Genomic DNA, 20,868 nt, shown 5'->3' with positions numbered 1-20,868 from the left:
CTCCCTGCTGGACACACATGCAATGTGCACTGCTCCAGTACACAGCTGAGGGTATCTCAATCTATCCCAGCACAAGGTATAAACCAACCATGAATATGAGGCATGCAATTATACTGGTAAAATAAATTAACCTTTTATGATGTGGGAGGAAATCCACAGTACTGCTGGAAAGCCCAAATAAACCCAGGAATAGGTGACCTGAGCAGGAATCAAATTCAAGTTATGGGAGCTGGGTGGCAGCAGCGCTCACCTCTGCCATACCATTCCAAAGGTCTTTATTATAATCCTGAACAAGAAAGTACAGGTTTGAAAATGGACGAAGGGCGAAATAGAGAAGATTAACACTGGTAACACTTTATTTATGTGCATCTTGGACTTGGTGGCACAATCAGCCAATCACGTGTAAGCCCTCACTGTAATCAGAGCACTGAGATGCCAGGGAGTTTTCACTCAACTATTTTTAGAAAGGCACAGATAACCTTCTTAAGACAGGAGCACAGATTAGTAAACTCGGCCTACAAAACGAATGGCAGTAGCTGAAGACATCATGTAAATTGAGCGTGTAAGACGCAGATACGACATCATTAACCTTTGTGCTATTACAGAGTTGGCAAAGGCATTCCTTTCAAATACATCTGCTTTTTCTGGGTTATCCTCTTTTCACTTTACTTTCTGCCAGGCCACATCTGACCAATAACTGCCTGCTCTCTAAATACAAGTCCAATCACAATAGCATTTTCCATTTATCTGGCAGTAGAACTCCGTTATAAATGTAGTCGATACTTTACAGCCGAACGCTCTGCAGGTCACCTTGAATGTTAAGTGTCTCAGCTAATCCATTTAGTCCTTCGGTTTATGTGCTACAAGTTAGAACACCATTGCTGAATGTGAAAAGTAGATATGTAGCACAACTGAGCATTTAATGAATAGCTTGCTGCAAATTAGTATTAGTCAAGCAAAAAATAAAAAAATAAATAAACCAGATTGCCCCGACAACAGCAATCCTTTCACTTTATGCTTCTATAAATGTACTCTAGCTACAATACAGATTGTTTAAACTTCTACTATAAACAGAGCACTGAACATCAAAAGTACACCTTATGAGACGGACTTAGGAGTTGTAGCGGACTCAACGCTATCAACTTCCAGACAGTGTTCAGAAGCCATTAAGAAGGCTCACAGAATGTCAGGTTATATAGCGCCTTGATGTGTGGAGTACAAGTCACAGGAGGTTCTGCTCAAGCTTCATAACACACTGGTGAGGCCTCATCTGGAGTCCTGGGTGCAGTTTATGACCCCATAAAGACATAGCAGCAATGGAGAAAGTCCAGAGAAGAGCAACTAGGATGATTCAGGGCTACAGGGGATGAGTTAGGAGGAAAAATTAAAAGAGCTGAATCTTTACAGAAATTAGGAGGAGAAATGACGGAAGTATTTAAAAGTATGACGTGAATTAGTCCACTGGATGGACACTGACTTTAAAAGACACAGCTGGAAACTCGTCGAGGGAAAATTTTGCGCAGACATTACAAAATTTTCTTTACACACAGACACATGGAATAAGAGACTAAGTAGTATGGTAGACAGCAGGACTTTAGGGACCTCCAGCACGCGACTTGATGTTATTTTGTAAGAATTAAGTGGATAGGACTGGCAAGCTTTGTTGTTTTTTGTTTTTAATTCTTTTACATTTAGATAGCACTTTTCTCACTACACTAAGCGCTTTTCATAGTATGAAAGGGAGCCACTTCAACCATCACTAATGTGCAGCACCGACTGAATAATGTGATGGCAGCTGTTTTTGTGCCAGCATGATCACCTCCTATTAGGGTGAGAGACATGGCCTATTAGAGACAGGGGATGATTAGGGGACCAGAATGACTAGGCCATGGTTGGCAATGTAGCCAGGACATCGGGATAAACCCTACTCTTTACAAAGGAAGCCCAGGGATCTTTAAAGAGCACTAAGAGTCAGGTAACACAGTTTTACGTCTCACCTGAAGGACAGTACCATTTTTGCAGCACATTTTTGTCCCCATCCCTGCAGTGGGTCATTGTGATCCACATTTAGAGCACAGGGTAAGCACCCCCTGCTGGCCTCACCAACCCAGCTTTTCCTAGATGGTCTCCCATCCAGGTACAGGCCAGGCCTGACCACGCTTAGCTTCAAGTGGATGACCTGTTCTGAAGTGCATGTGCTATGTAGACTGTTCTCATCTAGATTGTTCTAATATTTTAAACTATCCATCCATGTCCTGAACCCACATAATTTAACCTTTTACAGTCCAAGCCATTCGCCACTGCATCCACAGATGCAAGTTAAGGTTTTACTATGCAAAATTCATGAACTAGGAGTCCCAGAAGCACTTCTAAATATGCCTAATAGAGGGGAAATCCTGTCAAAAAACCCAGCTAGACACAAAAAGGCCCTCATAGAATCTTTATAAAATAAAAGATTTATTCTTCACAAAAAATGTGTTTTTTAATAACAATAAAGCCTTATGGAGCACAAAGGCAATAGGATTTATCCAAAACAATTAAGGCAATCCTGTACAACAAAACAGTCCCAATATGAAATCCTAAGAATGTAACACAAATCTAGAAAATCACTGAAAACATTAAAAGAACACACCAGTCCTAAGCACATTTGATATGAGCCACAATGCTGGAGTTGATTGGGAGTTGGCCGCTCCTCTTGGGGGACAACACACAAAATACACAGAATATAACAAAGGCAGCTTACATAAATACTGTAGACACAATCAAAAATAAAGAATGATGCACATTGTCAACATAAATAAAATAATTAAGAATAAACAAAACAGACAAAAAATATTATTTTGAACCCCAGCCAGGGTTCTATAACAGACAAACAGAGGCCAAAAATTTAACACTGTCCAGAAGCAAAGCTGACATCTCTAGTTTCATTCTCATCTTAGATTGAAAACAGCACAGTGGAATTGTGCTTTGTGGTGCAAATAGTCAACATTTCAAATAGCTTTTGGAAAAAACAGCTATTGTGTTCTCCGGGCATAAGACAAAGAGGATCATCCAAGCTGTCATAAGTGTCAAGTCCAAACTCCAGCGCCTGTCACGATATGCAACTCGGTCAGTAATTGGCACAGCTGTGAGCGCACCATTAATGCAGAAAGACAGGCACACATTTTGGAGCAGCATATGCTGTCATCCAGATGCTGCATTTTCCAGCAGGACAACGCCGAGCCCACTTCAGCCCGGATTACTAGTGCATGTCTGCGTAAGAGAGAGTGCGGAGATGAGACGTGGAGTTGCGCATTACGACGTGAAAAATACGGCAACAAAGTGCCCCAGACAATTGGAAGTCCTGCATAACAGATGAATGGGTGTGAAAATTCAGCTTGCTAAACTTAACCAACTTGTGTCTTCAGTGCCCAGAGGCTTAATAAATGCTGTTAGAAGAAATGGAGTTATGACACAGCGGCAAACACTCGACTGGAGTATGTCATCAGAATTGACCAAGTGTATACTTTCCAAGAAAAAAAGAAAAATCAGTTCACGAGGTGAAACATCAAATTGTTTGTTGTTGTAGTATTTTCAATAAAGTGTAAGTTGAACAGACTTTACAAACCTCTCCTTTTTGTTTTTATTAACATTTTCCACCCTGTCCCAGCTTTTTTGGACTTGGGGATGTGAATCAATATAGCAACTACATCCTTTCTATTATTTTATATTATTTCTTTTCTGTGTTAACTAATGTTGCCTTATTTTAATTTCTTATTTTGTCTTTTATTTTTCTTTTCTTCATTATGTAAAGCACTTTGAGCTACTTTTTGTATGAAAATGTGCTGTATAAATAAATGTTGTTGTTGTTTCATCTGATTCGTTACACATAGGAACAAGTCAGAAACAGAAAATAATTGAATTATTGCTTTAAAATGTTGCAGTTAGATAATTTTCCACACATTTACAGCCCTAATCATTGGACACGCTAATGCAGTTACGCAAACTACTTAGAACATTAGAATACTCTGGATGAGAACAGGCCATTCAGCCCAACAAAGCTCGCCAGTCCTGTCTACTTATTTCTTCCAAAAAAACATGAAGTTGAGTTTTGAAAGTCCCTAACATCTCACTGTCTACCACACTACTTGGTCGCTTATTCTATGTGTCTGTCGTTCTTTGTGTAAAGAAAAACTTCCTAATGTTTGTGCAAAATTTCCCCTTAACAAGTTTCCAACTGTGTCCACATGTTCTTGATGAACTCATTTTAAAATAACAGTCTCGATCCACTGGACTAATTCCCTTCATCATTTTAAACACTTCAATCATGTCACCTGTTAATCTTCTTTTGCTTAAACTGTAAACTCTTTTAATCTTTCCTCATAATTCAAACCCTGTAGCCTTGGAATCAGCCTCGTCGCTCTTCTCTGGACCTTTTGTAGTGCTGTTATGTCCTTGTTGTAGCCTGGAGACCAAAACTGCACACAGGACTCCAGATGAGGCCTCACCAGTGTGTTATAAAGGTTGAGCAGAACCTCCTGTGACTTGTACTCCACACATCAAGGCGCTATATAACCTGACATTCTGTTTGCCTTCTTAATGGCTTCTGAACACTGTCTGGAAGGAGATAGCTTAGAGTCCACTACAACTCCTAAATCCTTCTCATAAGGTGGACTCTCGATTTTCTGACTGCCCATTGTGTATTCAAACCTCACAGTTTTACTTCTTATGTGTAATTCTTTACATTTACTGACATTAAATTTCATCTTCCACAAATCTGCCCAAGCCTGTCTGCTATCCAAGTCCTTCTGTAATGATATAACAGATTATCCAAATTATCTGCTAATCCACCTGTCTTGGTAGTATCTACAAACTTAACCAGGTTGTTACTCATATTCCTAATCTAAATCATTTATAAATATTAAAAAGAGCAGCGGCCCCATCACTGCCCCCTGCTGGTCACCACTCTTAACATCGGCCAATTCTGATGAGGTTCCTCACACCATCACCCTTCCTGTGTCTGAGCCAATTCTGCACTCATCTAAAAACGTCACCCTGAATTGCCACTTCTTTTAGTTTGATGCCCATCCTCTCATGTGGCACCTCATCAAATGCTTTCTGAAAGTCAAGATAAATAATCTCATGCTCTCCACTTTGATCGTATCCTTTTGTTGTCTCATCATAGAATTCCAGCATGTTAGTAAAACACAACCTCCCTCCTCTGAACCCCACACTGACTGTTCCTAATAACCTAATAACCAGTATTCGATTACATACCATTCTGAATGTTCGGTTCGCCCTCAAGCACAGGAGGTTGCTGAGCCTGTTGACTTCTTAGTCTTTCCATGTGTTCAACAGCCTTATGGGTTAAAAAAGAGAACAGAAAGACAAATACATTTAAGAATAAAATGACTTCTAGAGAGAAGAATGGTTGGGGACCTAGCACTACATTGATGCTTGCTAAACCCCAACCCTGCAAGAGTATGACACCAGTGACATTTATATGGCTGCATATCGATATTCCTTAAAACACACCTGCTGAAGCTCCAGTTTCTGGGCATTGAGCTGCTGCTGTTGTCGTTCAAGTTCTTCTTTTTGCTTAAGGAGTTCCTCAGACTTCTTGCTCAGCTCTTGCTCTTGATTAGAAATATGCTTCTCAAATTCTTTCAACTCTTCCTCTGTAAAGGCAGGCTGTTGCTCCAGTGTCTAATTATAGAGAACCAAAGATATACTACAACCCTTACCAATAATAAAGAAAAATTAAATCATCATAGACAAAAATATAAGCTGGAATAAATAAAAAATAAAGCAGGAGAGCAAATGTAGGCACAGACAAAAATATGACAGGTTAAAAAAAACAAACAACAATTCAAAAGATAAACACTCATAATCAAACACAAATAAATAAAATGAATAAATGATCAACCAACCTCCCAGCTGTCAGGTTCCAAAAATTCCTTCTTTCCAGTTGAAGTCATAAACTCATCTAATGAAACCAGCCGATCTCTATTTGTATCAACCTGTCGGCACAGAAACAAGATGGTTGAGATACAAAGGCAAGTGAAACTTCACTCAGGTACAACTGACTACTGCAATGCTTTATTCACAGGCTGTTTGTATTGTTCAGTTTCCAAAATACATGGATGATAACTAAAATATTAACTCTGGCCATGTAACCCCTGCTCTTACATCTCTACACCAGCTTCCAGTTAAGTTTAGGGCCAATTTCAAAATTCTCCTTTCAGCTTACAAAGTTTAAATGGTGTTTGGTTCCCTATAAGCAGGCTTACATTCAAGGGGGTACACTGCATTCACATGATGCTGGTTTTTCCAAGGATGAACTCATTTGTGTCAGAAGGCTGAACCACGTTAGTGCCTGGACTGTCCCATTGGTCTTACCATGTTAATCCGGGCTGTGGAATCTTTACTTATCCTTTTTAGAGCACATCACTAGACTGTTCACATTGCCAATTATTTTTCTTAAAAGTGTGACTGTAAGGATGATGCTATATATTTCTCCAGACTTTCCTATATTTTCTTCTACTGCTATTAATCTATTTTAATAAATATTGCTTTCATTTTACATTTGTATGCTTTGTTTTTATATCTAGAGTATGTGTGATGGTGATAATGCAACCTGATTTTTACAAACTGCATCTTGCCACTCAGGAAATCTAAAATGCTGCTACAGAAAGAGGTGTAGGAATGCATGTGAGCTGGATGGTCAACTTGGAGAGAGTCATAGTATTAAATGATGGGTTATAAAATAATCCACATTACTAACCGAGAATGGTAAACCGGATGGACGCAGGGACATCCGGCAATGGGCCGTGGACGCAAAAGATGTACTGCGCAGGCGCCCCACAAACCCCTAACCCCCCCCCCGCAAGCAACAGGAACAGGATGGAATGCAACATAAAATAAGAAATGAGGCGTCACGCACAGAAAAAAGGAGTCAGACCACAGAAAAAAAAGAGTCAGACGCCGGCGCCGCACGAAACCCATTGCAAATGAAACGGGACACACACAAAGAGGAGGATTCAACAAGCCCCTAGCACACAAAAAAAAGAAGCTGCGAGCACCACACAAAGCCCATTGGGCACGAAACGGGACAGACTACGGCCATAGCACACGAAACGTACACAAAGACGACGATTCAGACCCTTGACCACAGTGACATAAATAACAAATGACACACAAAGCCCCATTTCTAAATGAACCGTCCGTATTAAACATACGTCATCTCAACACGTTCACACTATGCAGCATAGGTGGATCTCATTACAATGAGGCACTATTAACCGTTCAACCGCAGAAAAGGCTCCATATTAACAGTAAGTGCGATCCTCCTTATTACTTATCCATATTTATAACGCTGAAGAACAAACAATTCATGAATTCACAATCACGGGTACAAAACGATACGGCTCGGGTAACGGGGACCAAACACACGAACCCGCATGAAAAAAAACAATACACGTCGGCTACAACACGCTTCTCAAACTCTGGAAGAAAAAATGTCTCGGCTCCAAAAATGCAAAGCTCAACTAACACAGTTACAGAAACGAACCGAAATGGACAGACACACTGAACGTAGACGCATGCAGCTCGCATCTCACAGTGCTGCATCAAAACAGGCACAGGTTCAAAACGAAACACCTCCCGTCTCAGACATACTGAAACGCCAGAGAAGGGACAAAATAAATAAACGCAGACGTCTACACCGCGCATCTGGAATGCCGGAAAACAAGCAGGCAAGGCTCCTAAAAGAGAAAGCTCAACTGACCGACATACAAAAACAGGCAAGGCACAATACAAACAATGCATGCCGTAAACTACAACGGGCTTCTCACACAGCAGAGGCAAATCGATTACAGCTCCAAAACAACACGTCCCAAATACTGGACATACAACGACGCGCCTCTCAAACGGCACAAGCAAAACATACACGTCACGGACATCAACGACAGACACCTGCTAAACGCTTGCGCCAGTTAACTGACAACGCGTTCAATAATGAGTCCACTATTCAGGAAAATTCATTGAGATTAATAAATGTCATTTGCAATCATTGTCATTCGCTTAACTTCCCTGAAGAAACAACTGGCAATACAAGTAATGAATTTACACGTTGTTGTCAAAAGGGTCAAATTAGACTGCCTCCTTTACATTCATATCCTGAATATCTACAGAAGCTTCTAACCAACAATGTACCTGAAAGTGAAAACTTTATGAACTGCATTAGATCCTACAAATCGGTATCCACTATGAACATGAACAGTGGCACTGCACATCACATCCGTCTTGCAAAACTGTTAATTATTGATGAATGTACAATGGCATCCAGTCACTTACTCAACACCATTCATAAACTTCTACAAACGTTGATGAATAATAATATTCCCTTTGGAGGAAAGGTACTTTTATTAGGAGGAGATTTTAGACAGTGCTTAGCTATTGTTCCACATGCCATGCGCTCAGCTATTGTTCAGTGCACCTTAAAATACGCAGACAATTGGCATTGCTTTCAAAAGATACAGTTAGTACAAAACATGCGATGTCCAGATCATAACAATTGGTTATTACAACTGGGAGATGGTACACTCACCAATACAGATAGACTTCACCCAGATATTATTACAATTCCTCAAGCCTTTATCTGCGACGACTTAGTTACACAGATATTTGGAACAGCAATCTCATTAGACCAAATGCCCCTTTTAACACAACGCACTGTATTATATCCAAAAAATATTAATGTGGAAAACATAAATACCCAAGTCATTGCATTACTTCCTGGAGAGACACAACTCTTTCTAAGCTCTGACAAAGTTGACTCTGATCACGACAATGACCATCTTCATTGACCTTACAAGTTCTGACCTGGAATTACCTTTTACACTTAAACGGCATGTACAAAGAAATTTTCCAATAAACCTTTACACTGTGCCACACACTTTATTGTTTGCTTTCTATTTGCATCATCTACACCTTCACACTATTCTATATCTCATTCATACATCACGCTCTTTGTCATTTCCCAACACCAGTAGTTGGAGAGCAAAGCGAGCAGGGGGCGGAGCCCCCTAGTTATATTATAAAATAAATTTAGTTGACACTAGTGGATTTATTGTCTATGGGACTGAGAAACTCATATGATGAAATGCAAGTTGTACCATGTCTAAACTGCCAGCATTTTGTTCATATTGGCCACCACCAGCCTTGTAAACCCCATAATTGGTACTGAAGGTCACCTAATCTTTTTCATCAATTGGCCTCCTTAAAACAAAAAGGACCAACAGCTTGAGCCAATGAGAAGCAAAAGATGTCCATAAAGACTGGAGCCAGCTACACTGTGCAGGACTGGCAAAGTGGGACTCCATCTGGACTGCCGTTTTTCTAAGAATTCACCCACTTAAAAGTCGTCCTCTCAACAATCACATAGACACACGCAACATAACCTTATCAGGTCAGAAGACACTGGTGTTTGGTGTGTATTTAGTGAAGGAGACAACTGAGGACCTGTAAGGCTTTTGTTTCTCCCACTAGATTCTGATGTCCTTTTCCTCTTATACAGTTGTGCATCTCAGCCTTTCCCTTCTTTTTCTTTCCTGATCAGCTCCACCCTGCCCTCTTCTCTCAAGACAGTAGCAGACACCTCTGTATGAAATCTTCAGTTTCTTGGTAATATCTTACATGGGAAAACCTTCATCCTGCAGAAACCCAATAGACTGACCTGTTTCTTGAGAAAGCCATTTCATTTTGTCCATTTTTGAACCCAGAACTGACCTTTAAGAAAGCCAGTACCTTGTAACATACAGTAAGCAAACAGAATAACAGGTGTCAGCAGTGCTAACGCAATTATAAAGGTTTCTCTAATAACCAATTAGCATTTAAAATTATTAACTAAGGATAGGATAAGGGAGTTTGAACATCAGGATCCTGAAGAAATTGCCACAAAAAATGGGGCATATTTGAATAATAAATTAAAAATCAGTCATTTCAAGCAGTAATAGCCATTATAAACACTAGTAATGCCTTGGCTACACAATAGCACCCTGGTTATCTGAGGTAATGTGGATCGATGCTAACTTGGATAAAACAAATGGCCGTAGTAGTGGTGACACTGAACAGGGAATGTGGGGACTGACAGGAAGAGAGAGATCAGCTGATGTCACCGGTGAATCACACCGCTCAAAGTGGTCAGAGATGAGCACTGCACAGCTGACTCATGGAGCTCTCTATTTAATTTATGCCATAACGTCAGAGAATGTTGTTTTACAGATTACCACCAGCAGTTCACCACAGAGCAAATCTTTGAACTGAGATGCTTTGTGGTGTGAGTCGACAGCAATTCAATTGGCGATAAGGGTGGGATAAGCACTGTGGATGTGTGGAGTGTAGTGACAATGCAACACAGCGAAAGTGGGGCTGACAAAGAGAGAGTGATCGGTGGACGTCACCAGGAAAGCTTATCACTCACAGTGGTTGGAGACGTGCTCTGCACAGCTAACAGTTGAAGGTCTTCATTTAACCCAAGGTGCAAAGCACTCACCCCTGAGCTAGAGAACGTGGATTTGAAGTTCCCACCGGTAGTTCCCCACAGCACTTTGAAATGTAAAAACACAAAAATTCTAAGTGGACGAAACAGTAGTGTATGTGTACGCGATCAAAGCTGGCGACACACTGACAATAGTTGAGGGGTGAGTGAGTGATACCCACATTCCCACAGTCGCCAGCTCCTTACTTGCATGCTCACTAAGTACAGTCGAGCTTAAAGGTAAACCTTGACACAGTATTCACAGCAAACCTTTATGAACTATAAGAAAAGTGATGCATTACAGGTTTGTCAAGGATAATGCAACACCTCAGTAAAGAGGCGTGGGTCATCAGGATTCTAAAGTATTTTTAAATCAATTTAATGGTATCTTGATAACAAAGGGTTCTAACTCCTATCAAAAACATGAAAATTTCTGGGTAACCCCAAACTTTTGAACGGTAGAGTACAGAAAAAAAAATTAATTTCTGTATTAAAGATACAGAGCGATTCACAATGGGGGTAATAGGGAGTGGGCCTTTCTATGTACACACAACCAGGGTAGACACTCCTTAACCACACAAAGTTATTTTTCTGGAAGCACCGTGCGTGGTGGAATAATTAACATATATATTTTATAACTTGTATATTAGTGTTGCAAATTTGGCATCACCCAAAAATTGTACCTTTTTGGAAAGAAGTTGATACTTTGTTTTTATAAAGGAACCATTAAACTGAGTTAAACATACAGCCAAAATATCACTAATGATGCAAATGGCTACTACTGTTAGAAATGACTGATTTATGATTTCTTACTCACCTACAGCTCAACTCAAACCCCATGTTCTGTAGTCAGCGTCTTAACAGAAATCTCTCTTAGCTCATCTTTAGTTAATCATGTTTAAATATTGATTTGTTATTAGACAAACCTTTGTTGTTGTGTTTGAAATCACGGACGCCTGTTACTTATCTCAATAAAACAAGTCGATTGTCTTTACTTGGGTTGCAAGATAACTGGCATTCCCGAGTTCAAAAATGGCGAAAACAGAAAAGATTTTTCAAGATATATGTTGTTGTTTTGAGAAATGAGGTTATTCCATGTGGCAGATTTCCAAGAAAGGGACGATTTCATACAAAGAGGTCCACTACTGTTTTGAGAGAAGAAGGCAAACTGAATCTAACCAGGCCAGGACATGCAAGGCATCTGTTTGTCAACTCTAATGTCCTCCTCCTTTAGTGCAGTGTTGCATTTAGGTTTTCTGCTTCTTTTTCCTACCTTGGTTAGATCCAATTTGCCCTCTTCTCTCTATACAGTCCTTTATATGTATATGTATGTATGTGTGTCTGTGTGTGTGTGTGTGTGTGTGTGTGTGTGTGTGTGTGTGTGTGTGTGTGTACAGCTTCACAGATTTGAGATGGCTGCTAGTGGATGCTCTGAAACAGGAAATACCCCTTATATATTAATAGCATAGAACTGTGTGAACAATGTGAACAGGACGCTCCTCACACATTGCAATAAATGGAAAAAGAACTACAGATGCCTGAAGTAGAAAATACTCAGAGATACTAAATGCTCAGTAATTGGCAAAAAGACTGACACACAGTTTTGAAATCAATATTTGAGTGCTAATTTAGCAAACTGATTTCAGCAAGCATCTGAAATGTGATTAGCTGGGCGTATCTTCACTTCCTCTTTTGTCTCAGCCTACTATCAGCTAAAGTTAATTTGAAAGCCTATAAGTTACATATCTAAAAACTAACAAGCCTATAGCAGTTCAAGTTGATAATAAAAATGGCTGCAACTCAGAGACCACAAACTGAGAGATTTTAATCTAAAAAGTATTTTCTAAAATTACAGCAAAGGCCACACTGAACAAAATATTATTCTTTACCATTATATAATGAAGAGTAGTTACTTTGCGGTTTCTGTTGTTCACATCCACTGTGTTCTGCTCACCTTCTACTTGGATACTAACAAGGAAATCTCTATGACTATTTCATATGAACAAATATGGCCCATTAGGCCAGTCTAAAAAAATGTCTATTTAATAAAAATACGCTTGCAAGCTGATTTCAGCAAAGTTCAATGTTTTCAGCTACTTATCTGACATTTAAAGGAAGACTGTCTCCTTTTTTCTCCATCTGAGGAAAATTAAAAATCTAAATGTGAATCAAAAACCATCAAACTGAAGCATAGAATGCCTGCCTAAGGTAAAGTCATCCCTGATGGAGGATCGCAGGAATCGTGAGAAAGAGGGGTCCTTTCATCGGATTGACTAGCCCAGCGCTGTTTCAGCCGTGGAATGGCCAAATGGGGGAGGCAGCTTGATGGATGAGGTCTACAGGAGTCTAAAATTATCCAAATCTTATTATGTGATATTGTCTACTGTTAAATTCTGCTCCGTATTTCTAAAAAATTTCTTTAAATTTTTTATTGAGGATTTATTCTGTTCTGTGTATTATATTGTATTGACCCCCTTCTTTTGACACCCACTGCACGCCCATCCTACCTGGAAAATGGGTCTCTCTTTGAACTGCCTTTCCCAAGGTTTCTTCCATTTTTCCCTATTAGGTTTTTTTTTGGGAGTTTTTCCTTGTCTTCTTAGAGAGTCAAGGCTGGGGGGCTGTTAAGAGGCAGGGCCTGTTAAAGCCCATTGCGGCACTTCCTGTGTGATTTTGGGCTATACAAAAATAAACTGTATTGTATTGTATTGTAGAATCTGTAAGCATTCCACTCTTATTTAACAAATGTTATACCTCATTCATCACGTGCTCTCGCATCCTCAGCCGCTCTTCCTCCATCTCCACCATATCGTCTTCCTCATTATTGGGATCATACATCTTCTCGAGCTGTTGCAAAAAATAAATAAATAAATAAATAAATGAATGAATGAATGAATAAATGAAAGATTAACAATAACCCACCGTCTGTCTCACTTGGATTAAATGGTCTACACTCTCTTTAAGATTAAACTTGTGACAAGAACAGACCATTCAGGCTTGTCCATCTTATTCACCAAGAATGCCTACAATAACATCAAGTTCAGATTTGAAGGTCCCTAAAGTCCTACTTTCAATCAAGCTACTTATTTCATGTGTCTGTGATTTGTTGCATGAAGAAAAGCTTTCTAACATTTGCATGATATCTGCCCTTAACAAGTTTCCAACCACACTAGAGTTACCTGGAGTTACCTGCCATTGTCCAAGTGAGGAAGCGAAAAGTTGGAATGGTAAAAACTTATTACAAGTTTGTATTGCTTGTACAAGACAACAGCAGTTTAGAGAGAGAATGGAATCGAGGGATGGCACAGACAGGTCCGAAGTTTAGCACGGGTTCATAATCAGGGAGAATAATATTAAAGAAACAGAGCTAGGATGTGTACCCACACAGGTGGCGCAGTGGTAGTGCTGCTGCTTTGCAGTAAGGAGATTGTGGGTTCGCTTCCCAGGTCCTCCCTATGTGGAGAGCGCTTTGAGTAGTGAGAAAAGCGCTATATAAATGTAAAGAATGATTACCCAGAATCACGGTCAAAGTGCAGAGCGACAAATCATTAACCAAAAACGAAAAACCTAACTAGTGCCAAAATAACACAATATAGCTAAGGAGGTGGGAAAAGTTATTTTAACTTGTAACTCAGAAACTGTTTGATGAAGCGCATAGACATTTGTGGTGTGGTTTTTAAAATAAAAACAGTGCGCTCAGGCTCAGTGGGAGTGGGTGCGCATGGTAGCGTAGCCAAGTGTTCCCGGGGTCTCTAATGGAGAAACTGGACAATTCACATTGACACATGCAGATGGGATTAGTGCAGCCAGTTTTCTCTGTAGGGCGTAATCAAGGCACCTGTGCTAACGATAAGTTAAAAGGAGCCTGAGGTGGTTAGATCAGGTTGAAGGTTCAAGAGAAAGAACAGGTTTTCATAGTACGACCCGGCGCTACTACCCCTCACGAAAACTTTCATTTACAAGGGAGTAAAAATCAAATCCACTCCAAGCCATGGAGTGTGCTTGGTATGCCAGAGTTTATAAATCTTCAAATCATTTCTCACATCTAGACCAAACAAGGTATGACATTATACAGTAGTAGCTGTGCTACCCGGCTAAGACAGGTTGAAGTTTAATTAATCATTATTAGACCTTAGTGTAATTGTTTGTAGTGCACCAGGCAATGCATGTGTCTCTGTTATTAAATTGGATATTAAATTTGATATAACATTTTGAAATGTCTGAGATACACCATCAGTTGGAATAATAGAGATGTAACAACTAGACTGTGGTAAAGCAGGTCCATGCTCAGAAAGAATGGCTGTTTTATTAAATAATCCGTTGTCCGTGTCCGTCTCTATGGGCACATCCATACAGTTGCGAGGAGTTGGTGAAGTAATTGGGGCAAGACATACCTGCGCATGAGGGTGCGATCTTTCTCAATTGCTTCATCGGCTCGTGACTGAGATGCTGCACCCACAGGGCTGTATAAGTACGGGCCAGCACAGGAAAAAAAGGGAGAGAACAGGAAAGAAACAGGGCAAAAGAGCCATGAGAACAGCAGCGGGTGGAGAGGCAGGTTGAGCCAGCCAGTATGGAGAAAAGCAGCACAGTCATTTGCTCCGCATAGGAGCATGGGTTTGGTGCTCTAGGGGTGGATTGTGCCTGCTGACTACTCTCTGAAGAGCGGGTACGATCGAGGTGGCGTCCTCCATAGGGATCCAAGGGACGACCGGGTGTGGGTGAACAAAGACGGGAGGACAACCGACCCTTAGTGGTCTGGCAGTCACTGATGGAGGCAGCCAAGACGGGGGTCAGGAGGAGAGGACCGTGGCTACAAGTGTCTCCACCAGCTGTGAGAGCTATGTGTGAGCTGGGGAGATGAAGCGGGTGTTGTTTTAGACTCTTCCAAGTTGGAAGAAGAACAAAGACCCGCCTGCTGTGACACCAATTTTAGTCTTTTTTTTTTTTTACTGTGTTTATGGATTATTTATTGAACCTTTTTGGAAGCCCTGCACTTTAATGGTCATTAACTGTTTTGATTTTTTTTTTATTGTTTAATAAAAGCACTTGGACACTTTGCACCATCCTGTTGCCTAGAGTGTTTTGTCCCCATTTGCCATGCTCATCTGGTTACATTATCGATGGTGTTGGGTTCAAGAGGCTCCCCACATGACAAGAGGGAGCATGGAGCTGGACTGGCACTGTCACAGGCGCGTCTCTTTTTATTAAGATGCACATTGAGATTTCCTGCGCACTATGCACACTATTAAAATGATTACCCAACATTAAAAAGAAAACACTAAATCATACAGTGTATTTCCCTCAGTAAATACTACATGTAATATAACAGAACCAGTAACGGCGCACTGCATGATAATGTGCAGTGAATACACTTGACTTGAGCATTCATAGTTTTCATATTCTCTCTGCACGTTTACCATTCGCTTGCTCAGAGGTTGATGCACTAGCTACTTCGTGAGCTGCACGTTTTCTCCACTCAATAACTTAGTACGTTTTCTTTAATTTTTCACTTAAGCTGGCACTTAAGTCTTCAATCTGCCTCTAGAATGACTTAAGATATGAGGTAGGGGAAGTGACGGAAAAGGTGTGGTAGGGATGAGAACGGTGCCCATACGCATGTCCTGCCAGCCGCTGCAGAGAGTTGATTCTATAATAAAATAACATAAAAATAAAAAGAGGAATAACCTAGGAGGTCAATCATCACCCTGAAAGCGGATAGTAAACATCATGTATATGTGTACCAAATTTCAGGTCAATAGGTCAAATGGTTTGTGAGCTACAGGTGATTTAAAATCCTAGTAGCATATTATATATAAAGATGTGGCAATTCAGGTTCATCTACAGAGTCCAAAATTAAAGGCAAAGGCATTAAAGGGTTACAATTAGTGCCAAAGACATGGGCCTGGCTCTCCCCAACAGCAAGCATTTAAATAGGACCCTCTTGTGACAATTTCAAATCACTGATGAACATGTAATGGTCACCGCCAGCACTGCACAGCCTACACGAGCGTCAGCCCTTTCTTCTGCAAGAAATGCTCTTTTATTCCACCTGAGATCCAAAGACTTTCTCATCTTCTTCTTGTCTTTATTTACATTGTTATATCTTTACACCCAAAATGTGTTATTAGAACACTTAAGAAAATAGAACAAAAATTTATATAATGAGAAGTTAGATTCAAAAATACAAACTTAAAGGTATTCTTCAAGTAGCAATCAAATAGTAAATGTGTGTGGTTTTGTGTAGAAACAAAAAAAAAAAAAAAAAAAAAAAGTTACCTCTTTTGTAAACAACGCTTCTAACTCCTGTTCATCGAGATAGCCGTCTCCATTGGAATCTGTAAAGATAAAAGGTGAATTTCAGCGGCACCACAACTTTTTCTTGAACTTTTTTGTTTTTTATTAAGAGAAGTCATTTTATAACTTCCTTAGCGCCAAGTTTATCCCCGGAAAAACGAGGTAAAACTGATTATTTTTCAAAAAGAAAAAATATGTGTAACAGGAACATGTAAATAGCAAAACATTAACATAAATACAGTAGAAAAGGTCTATTGAGTGATGAGTGGAAACAGCAACCAACACACAGGCTGATGTTGCAATCAAGATATTAGAAGCGTGTTTCTTGATGCACTTTTCTTATATTTCTTCTGTTGTTTCTGCTTTAGAGATGGTAGAATGTCAGTGCTTGACCGGCAAGATTGATGTGCTTCTTGCATTACTTCAGGCAACCACAGCGCAAGGCTTAGTTATACAGTGCCTATCATGCAACAGTTTCACTTTCAGTATCAATGTCTGATGACCAATTCCCATTGTCATCACTAGTTGGTTCTAAAGCTGCCTTTACAGCATTTTGTTTGCCATTGTGTTTTTCAGTAAAGGTTCCACCCCATTCACAAACACTGATGAGTTACCTTTGGGTTATCATAAAGTGGCAGCAGAATACTGTCCTGAGTTTACTCTATAAAGTGCATCATTACACGTCACCCAGAGCCTGACTTGCGTTTAAAAGTAACTACATAAAACTCCAAGCCAAGGAGTTTAAATAAGAAAACCAAACCTTAATAACAATAGAGCATTAGAATAATTTTAATGAGAACAGGCCAACCATCCCAACAAGCTCACTGATTCTATTAATTTAATTTATACAAAATAACACCAGGTCAAGATTTGAAGGACCCCTAAAGTCTACCACATTACTTGGCCACTTTACATGAGTCTATGGTTCACTACATGAAGAACACCTCTGTAACATCTGTACAAAATTTACAGCTAACAAGTTTCCATCAATGCCCTTGCACTCTTGTTGATTATCTTAATCTACAGTAATAACTCAGATCCACTGTTCCAACTCTTTTCATAATTTTAATGAGGTCACCTCTTAATCTTTGTCAGCTTACACTGAAAAGGTTCGGCTCCTTCAGTCTTTCCTCCTAACTTGTAGCCCCTTTAAACACTATCTGGACTTTCTCGGTTGCTGCAGTGTCTTATTTGTAACATGGAGACCAAAACTGTGCACAGACTCCATGTAAGGCCTTACCACTGAGTTATATGGCTTAAGCAGAGTTGTACTCTACACAATGTGCTGTATAAGATAACATCGTTTTAGCCTCCTACATCACTTCTGTCCGCTGTCTGCTTATAGACAGTGATGAATCCAAGGCAACTCCCGGGTCCGTCATATAAGTTGTACTTTTCTAGTTTTAGACCTTCCATTGTGTATTCAAATGAAATGTTTTTAGTTATATATGTTAGCAATGATTCATAATATCATCTACCATAATTCAGAAAAGGATGGTCTACCACAACAATTTGTTTCCGGTGTGTCACACATGTGCGACTAGGAAGGAGCTGAGTGGACCATGTGGATGCAATTACCCACCAGGCCAGGGGGTGGCAGGGTGCACAAAAACCTACCTCTGTCATCTCTATAGGCCGAATACGGAAAAAGCTGCCTGATGTAACATTACTTTCGGCGCCCAGACTGACACCATTTCCAGTTCCGACTGCCAGACTGACATCACTTCCGGTTCATGGCTTATAAAGCCGCCATTTTCCTCATCAGTTCAGTCTTCACTCAAACCAAACAGATCATTCCTGTTTTCAAATACCTTTTTGCAGCCAGGGACAATATACGGGGTGGCTGACCCAAAACTTTTTCGTCTGCTGAGACTACTTCTTTTACAGTGTTGTAGCCGGCAGGATCATGGCCTCCTTTTGGAACCGGAAGTGATGTTAAATCAGGCAGGTTTTCCCATATTTGGCCTATAGAGATGACAGAGGTAGGTTTAGTTAACCGGCCACCCCCTGGCCTGGCGGGTGATTACCTCCACTTGGTCCATTCAGCTCCTTCCTAGTCGCACGTGTGTGACAGGTGGCGCAGTGGTAGTGCTGCTGCTTTGCAGTAAGGAGACTGTGGAAGATTGTGGGTTCGCTTCCCGGTTCCTCCCTCTGTGGATAGCGCTTTGAGTACTGAGAAAAGCGCTATATAAATGTAATGAATTATTATTATTATTATTATTACTAAAGCCAATTTTGTACCTATGTACACACTGTGCCTTGAATTTCCACTTCTTTCAGTTTTATGACTGAACCCTTATGTGGGACCGTATCATCTACATCTCTGTGATCATCTGCTTTTGCTGTTTCCTCATATAACGCCAGCATATTAGTGAAACACAATCTACCCCATCTGAAGCCATGCTGGCTGCTTACTAATAACGCCTGTTCTTGACATGTGATGATTGATCTTTTACTTAATCCCTCCTCCCATTATTTTACCCTTAATGCATGCTACGATTACTGGCCTGTAGTTACTTGGATATAACATCTGTAAGCTTTAAATGCTTAGAAATTAGAAGTGTTTTATGCCAGTTACCAAAACATGAAGCAGCCTGCCAGCTCCACAGTTCAGAGGCCCACCTCAACCTGACCACACTGGGTAATCTTCTGGCAATGCTTGTTTAAGGGAAACTGTTATGATGCCTAAACAAGCTAACCAGGAGATGCGCATTTCATACAGGAATAAAGTCAAAAACAAAAGGAAGACTTCTCAGATGGTTGTGGGTTGTTTTTGCAATCAGAGGGTTTAACAGTAATCACAGGAGGACAAACATTGCTAAAAGTCATTCACCAAAATCCTATTACCTGGTCCTGGTGATTTGCTACATTTCAGCCAGTTTAATCTATGCAGCACTTCTCTCTCTTCAATTTCCAAATGCCTCCTTGATAGTCCCTACTGCTTCTAGGAGGTTATCGACTTCACACATTTAAACATCAGAAATGTAAGACAATCACATTTTCTAAACACATGGAAAACTAACATTACTGAATCAGAACATTAAGCAATTTATTTAAGTATAACATGAAATGCATTCTAAATAGTTACCAGTTTAACAGCCATTTTCCAGGTTTACACATCTTAGCCAGTTGTCCCTCCAAACCTTTTTCCTCCACTCCCTATGGTCCTGGGCATCCTATAGGGTGATACCCACTTTTCACATGTCACCCAACACCACATCCAGCCATCTGAGGCCCTCTGGGCCTCATTCCCTCCACTTTTGGTGCGGTGCATCTCTTCACCAAATCATTCCCTTTGTCCCTTTCTCTCCACATAACTAAACCACCTTACTCATTCCATGTATATTTTCAGAGTAGCCATACTTTAGGAGCAGAACCTCTGTCATATTGTAGTGAGTTTTTGTTCTCTACTTAAATGTTAACTCTATAATGGTAGAGCCCTCCAAATGCAGTTAATCATCAGCAACTCCTCTCAGTTCTTGTGTTCATTTCTCTCCACACTACCATAGTAGCCTTATAAATAATGGTGGGTACATTCTAATAGACTAAAACTGTAAAGCTTACCATGTAATTTAAAGAATGTCTTTGGATCAAAGTCCACTGGATCCAGCCCATCAGCCTCTTCCCAGACTTCTTTGAGCTGATCTTGGCTTCCCTGCAAAAATGCAGTAATGACAATACTGTGATACAGTATTGGCCAAAAAAGTAATTCATCCCAAAAAGATACTACAAACAACATTGCACTCATGTCACCGACTCCCAGTTAACACTACAAGAGCATGCCACTCCTTACTGGATGGTTCACTTTTGGATGGTCAGAGTGTTTTTTCTTCATTTCTTCATAATGCTCCTCTTCTTTCTTTCTCTTTTCCTCATCCAAAGTATTTAAATATTCTCGCCTTTCGTGCTCCTTCATCATCTCATACCTTTTAAATTCCTCATGACGCTCCTTATCATAGTTTTCAAGGTCTTTAGTTGCCTACACAAACAGAATTCATTACTTGATAATATGAAAAGAACTTTTATATAACCGAAAAGCTACAGGAACCACT

The 20,868-nt window shown here is 40.2% G+C and overlaps 2 protein-coding genes across 2 annotated transcripts in view; both read right to left on the bottom strand.

Moving 5' to 3' along the window:
- LOC114647400 (uncharacterized) overlaps nucleotides 1-20,868 on the bottom strand; it is a 723,921-nt gene that overhangs the window by 245,977 nt on the left and 457,076 nt on the right. The window lies entirely within an intron of this gene.
- The window catches only part of nucb2a (nucleobindin 2a), a 74,732-nt gene that overhangs the window by 5,455 nt on the left and 48,409 nt on the right, over nucleotides 1-20,868 (bottom strand). Inside the window, exons 6-12 of the mRNA XM_028796111.2 lie at nucleotides 20,610-20,795; nucleotides 20,381-20,471; nucleotides 16,799-16,857; nucleotides 13,274-13,366; nucleotides 5,910-5,999; nucleotides 5,515-5,685; nucleotides 5,257-5,338 (exon numbers count right to left, since the gene is read on the bottom strand). Of these exons, the coding sequence (XP_028651944.1) occupies nucleotides 5,257-5,338; nucleotides 5,515-5,685; nucleotides 5,910-5,999; nucleotides 13,274-13,366; nucleotides 16,799-16,857; nucleotides 20,381-20,471; nucleotides 20,610-20,795 (772 nt within the window). The remainder of the gene's footprint in view (nucleotides 1-5,256; nucleotides 5,339-5,514; nucleotides 5,686-5,909; nucleotides 6,000-13,273; nucleotides 13,367-16,798; nucleotides 16,858-20,380; nucleotides 20,472-20,609; nucleotides 20,796-20,868) is intronic.

The sequence above is a fragment of the Erpetoichthys calabaricus genome, chromosome 2, assembly GCF_900747795.2.
Source record: "Erpetoichthys calabaricus chromosome 2, fErpCal1.3, whole genome shotgun sequence".
Taxonomy (NCBI): Eukaryota; Metazoa; Chordata; class Cladistia; order Polypteriformes; family Polypteridae; genus Erpetoichthys; species Erpetoichthys calabaricus.
The sequence above is the reverse complement of the archived record's forward strand: the minus strand, read 5'-3'. Positions and strand labels throughout refer to the sequence as shown.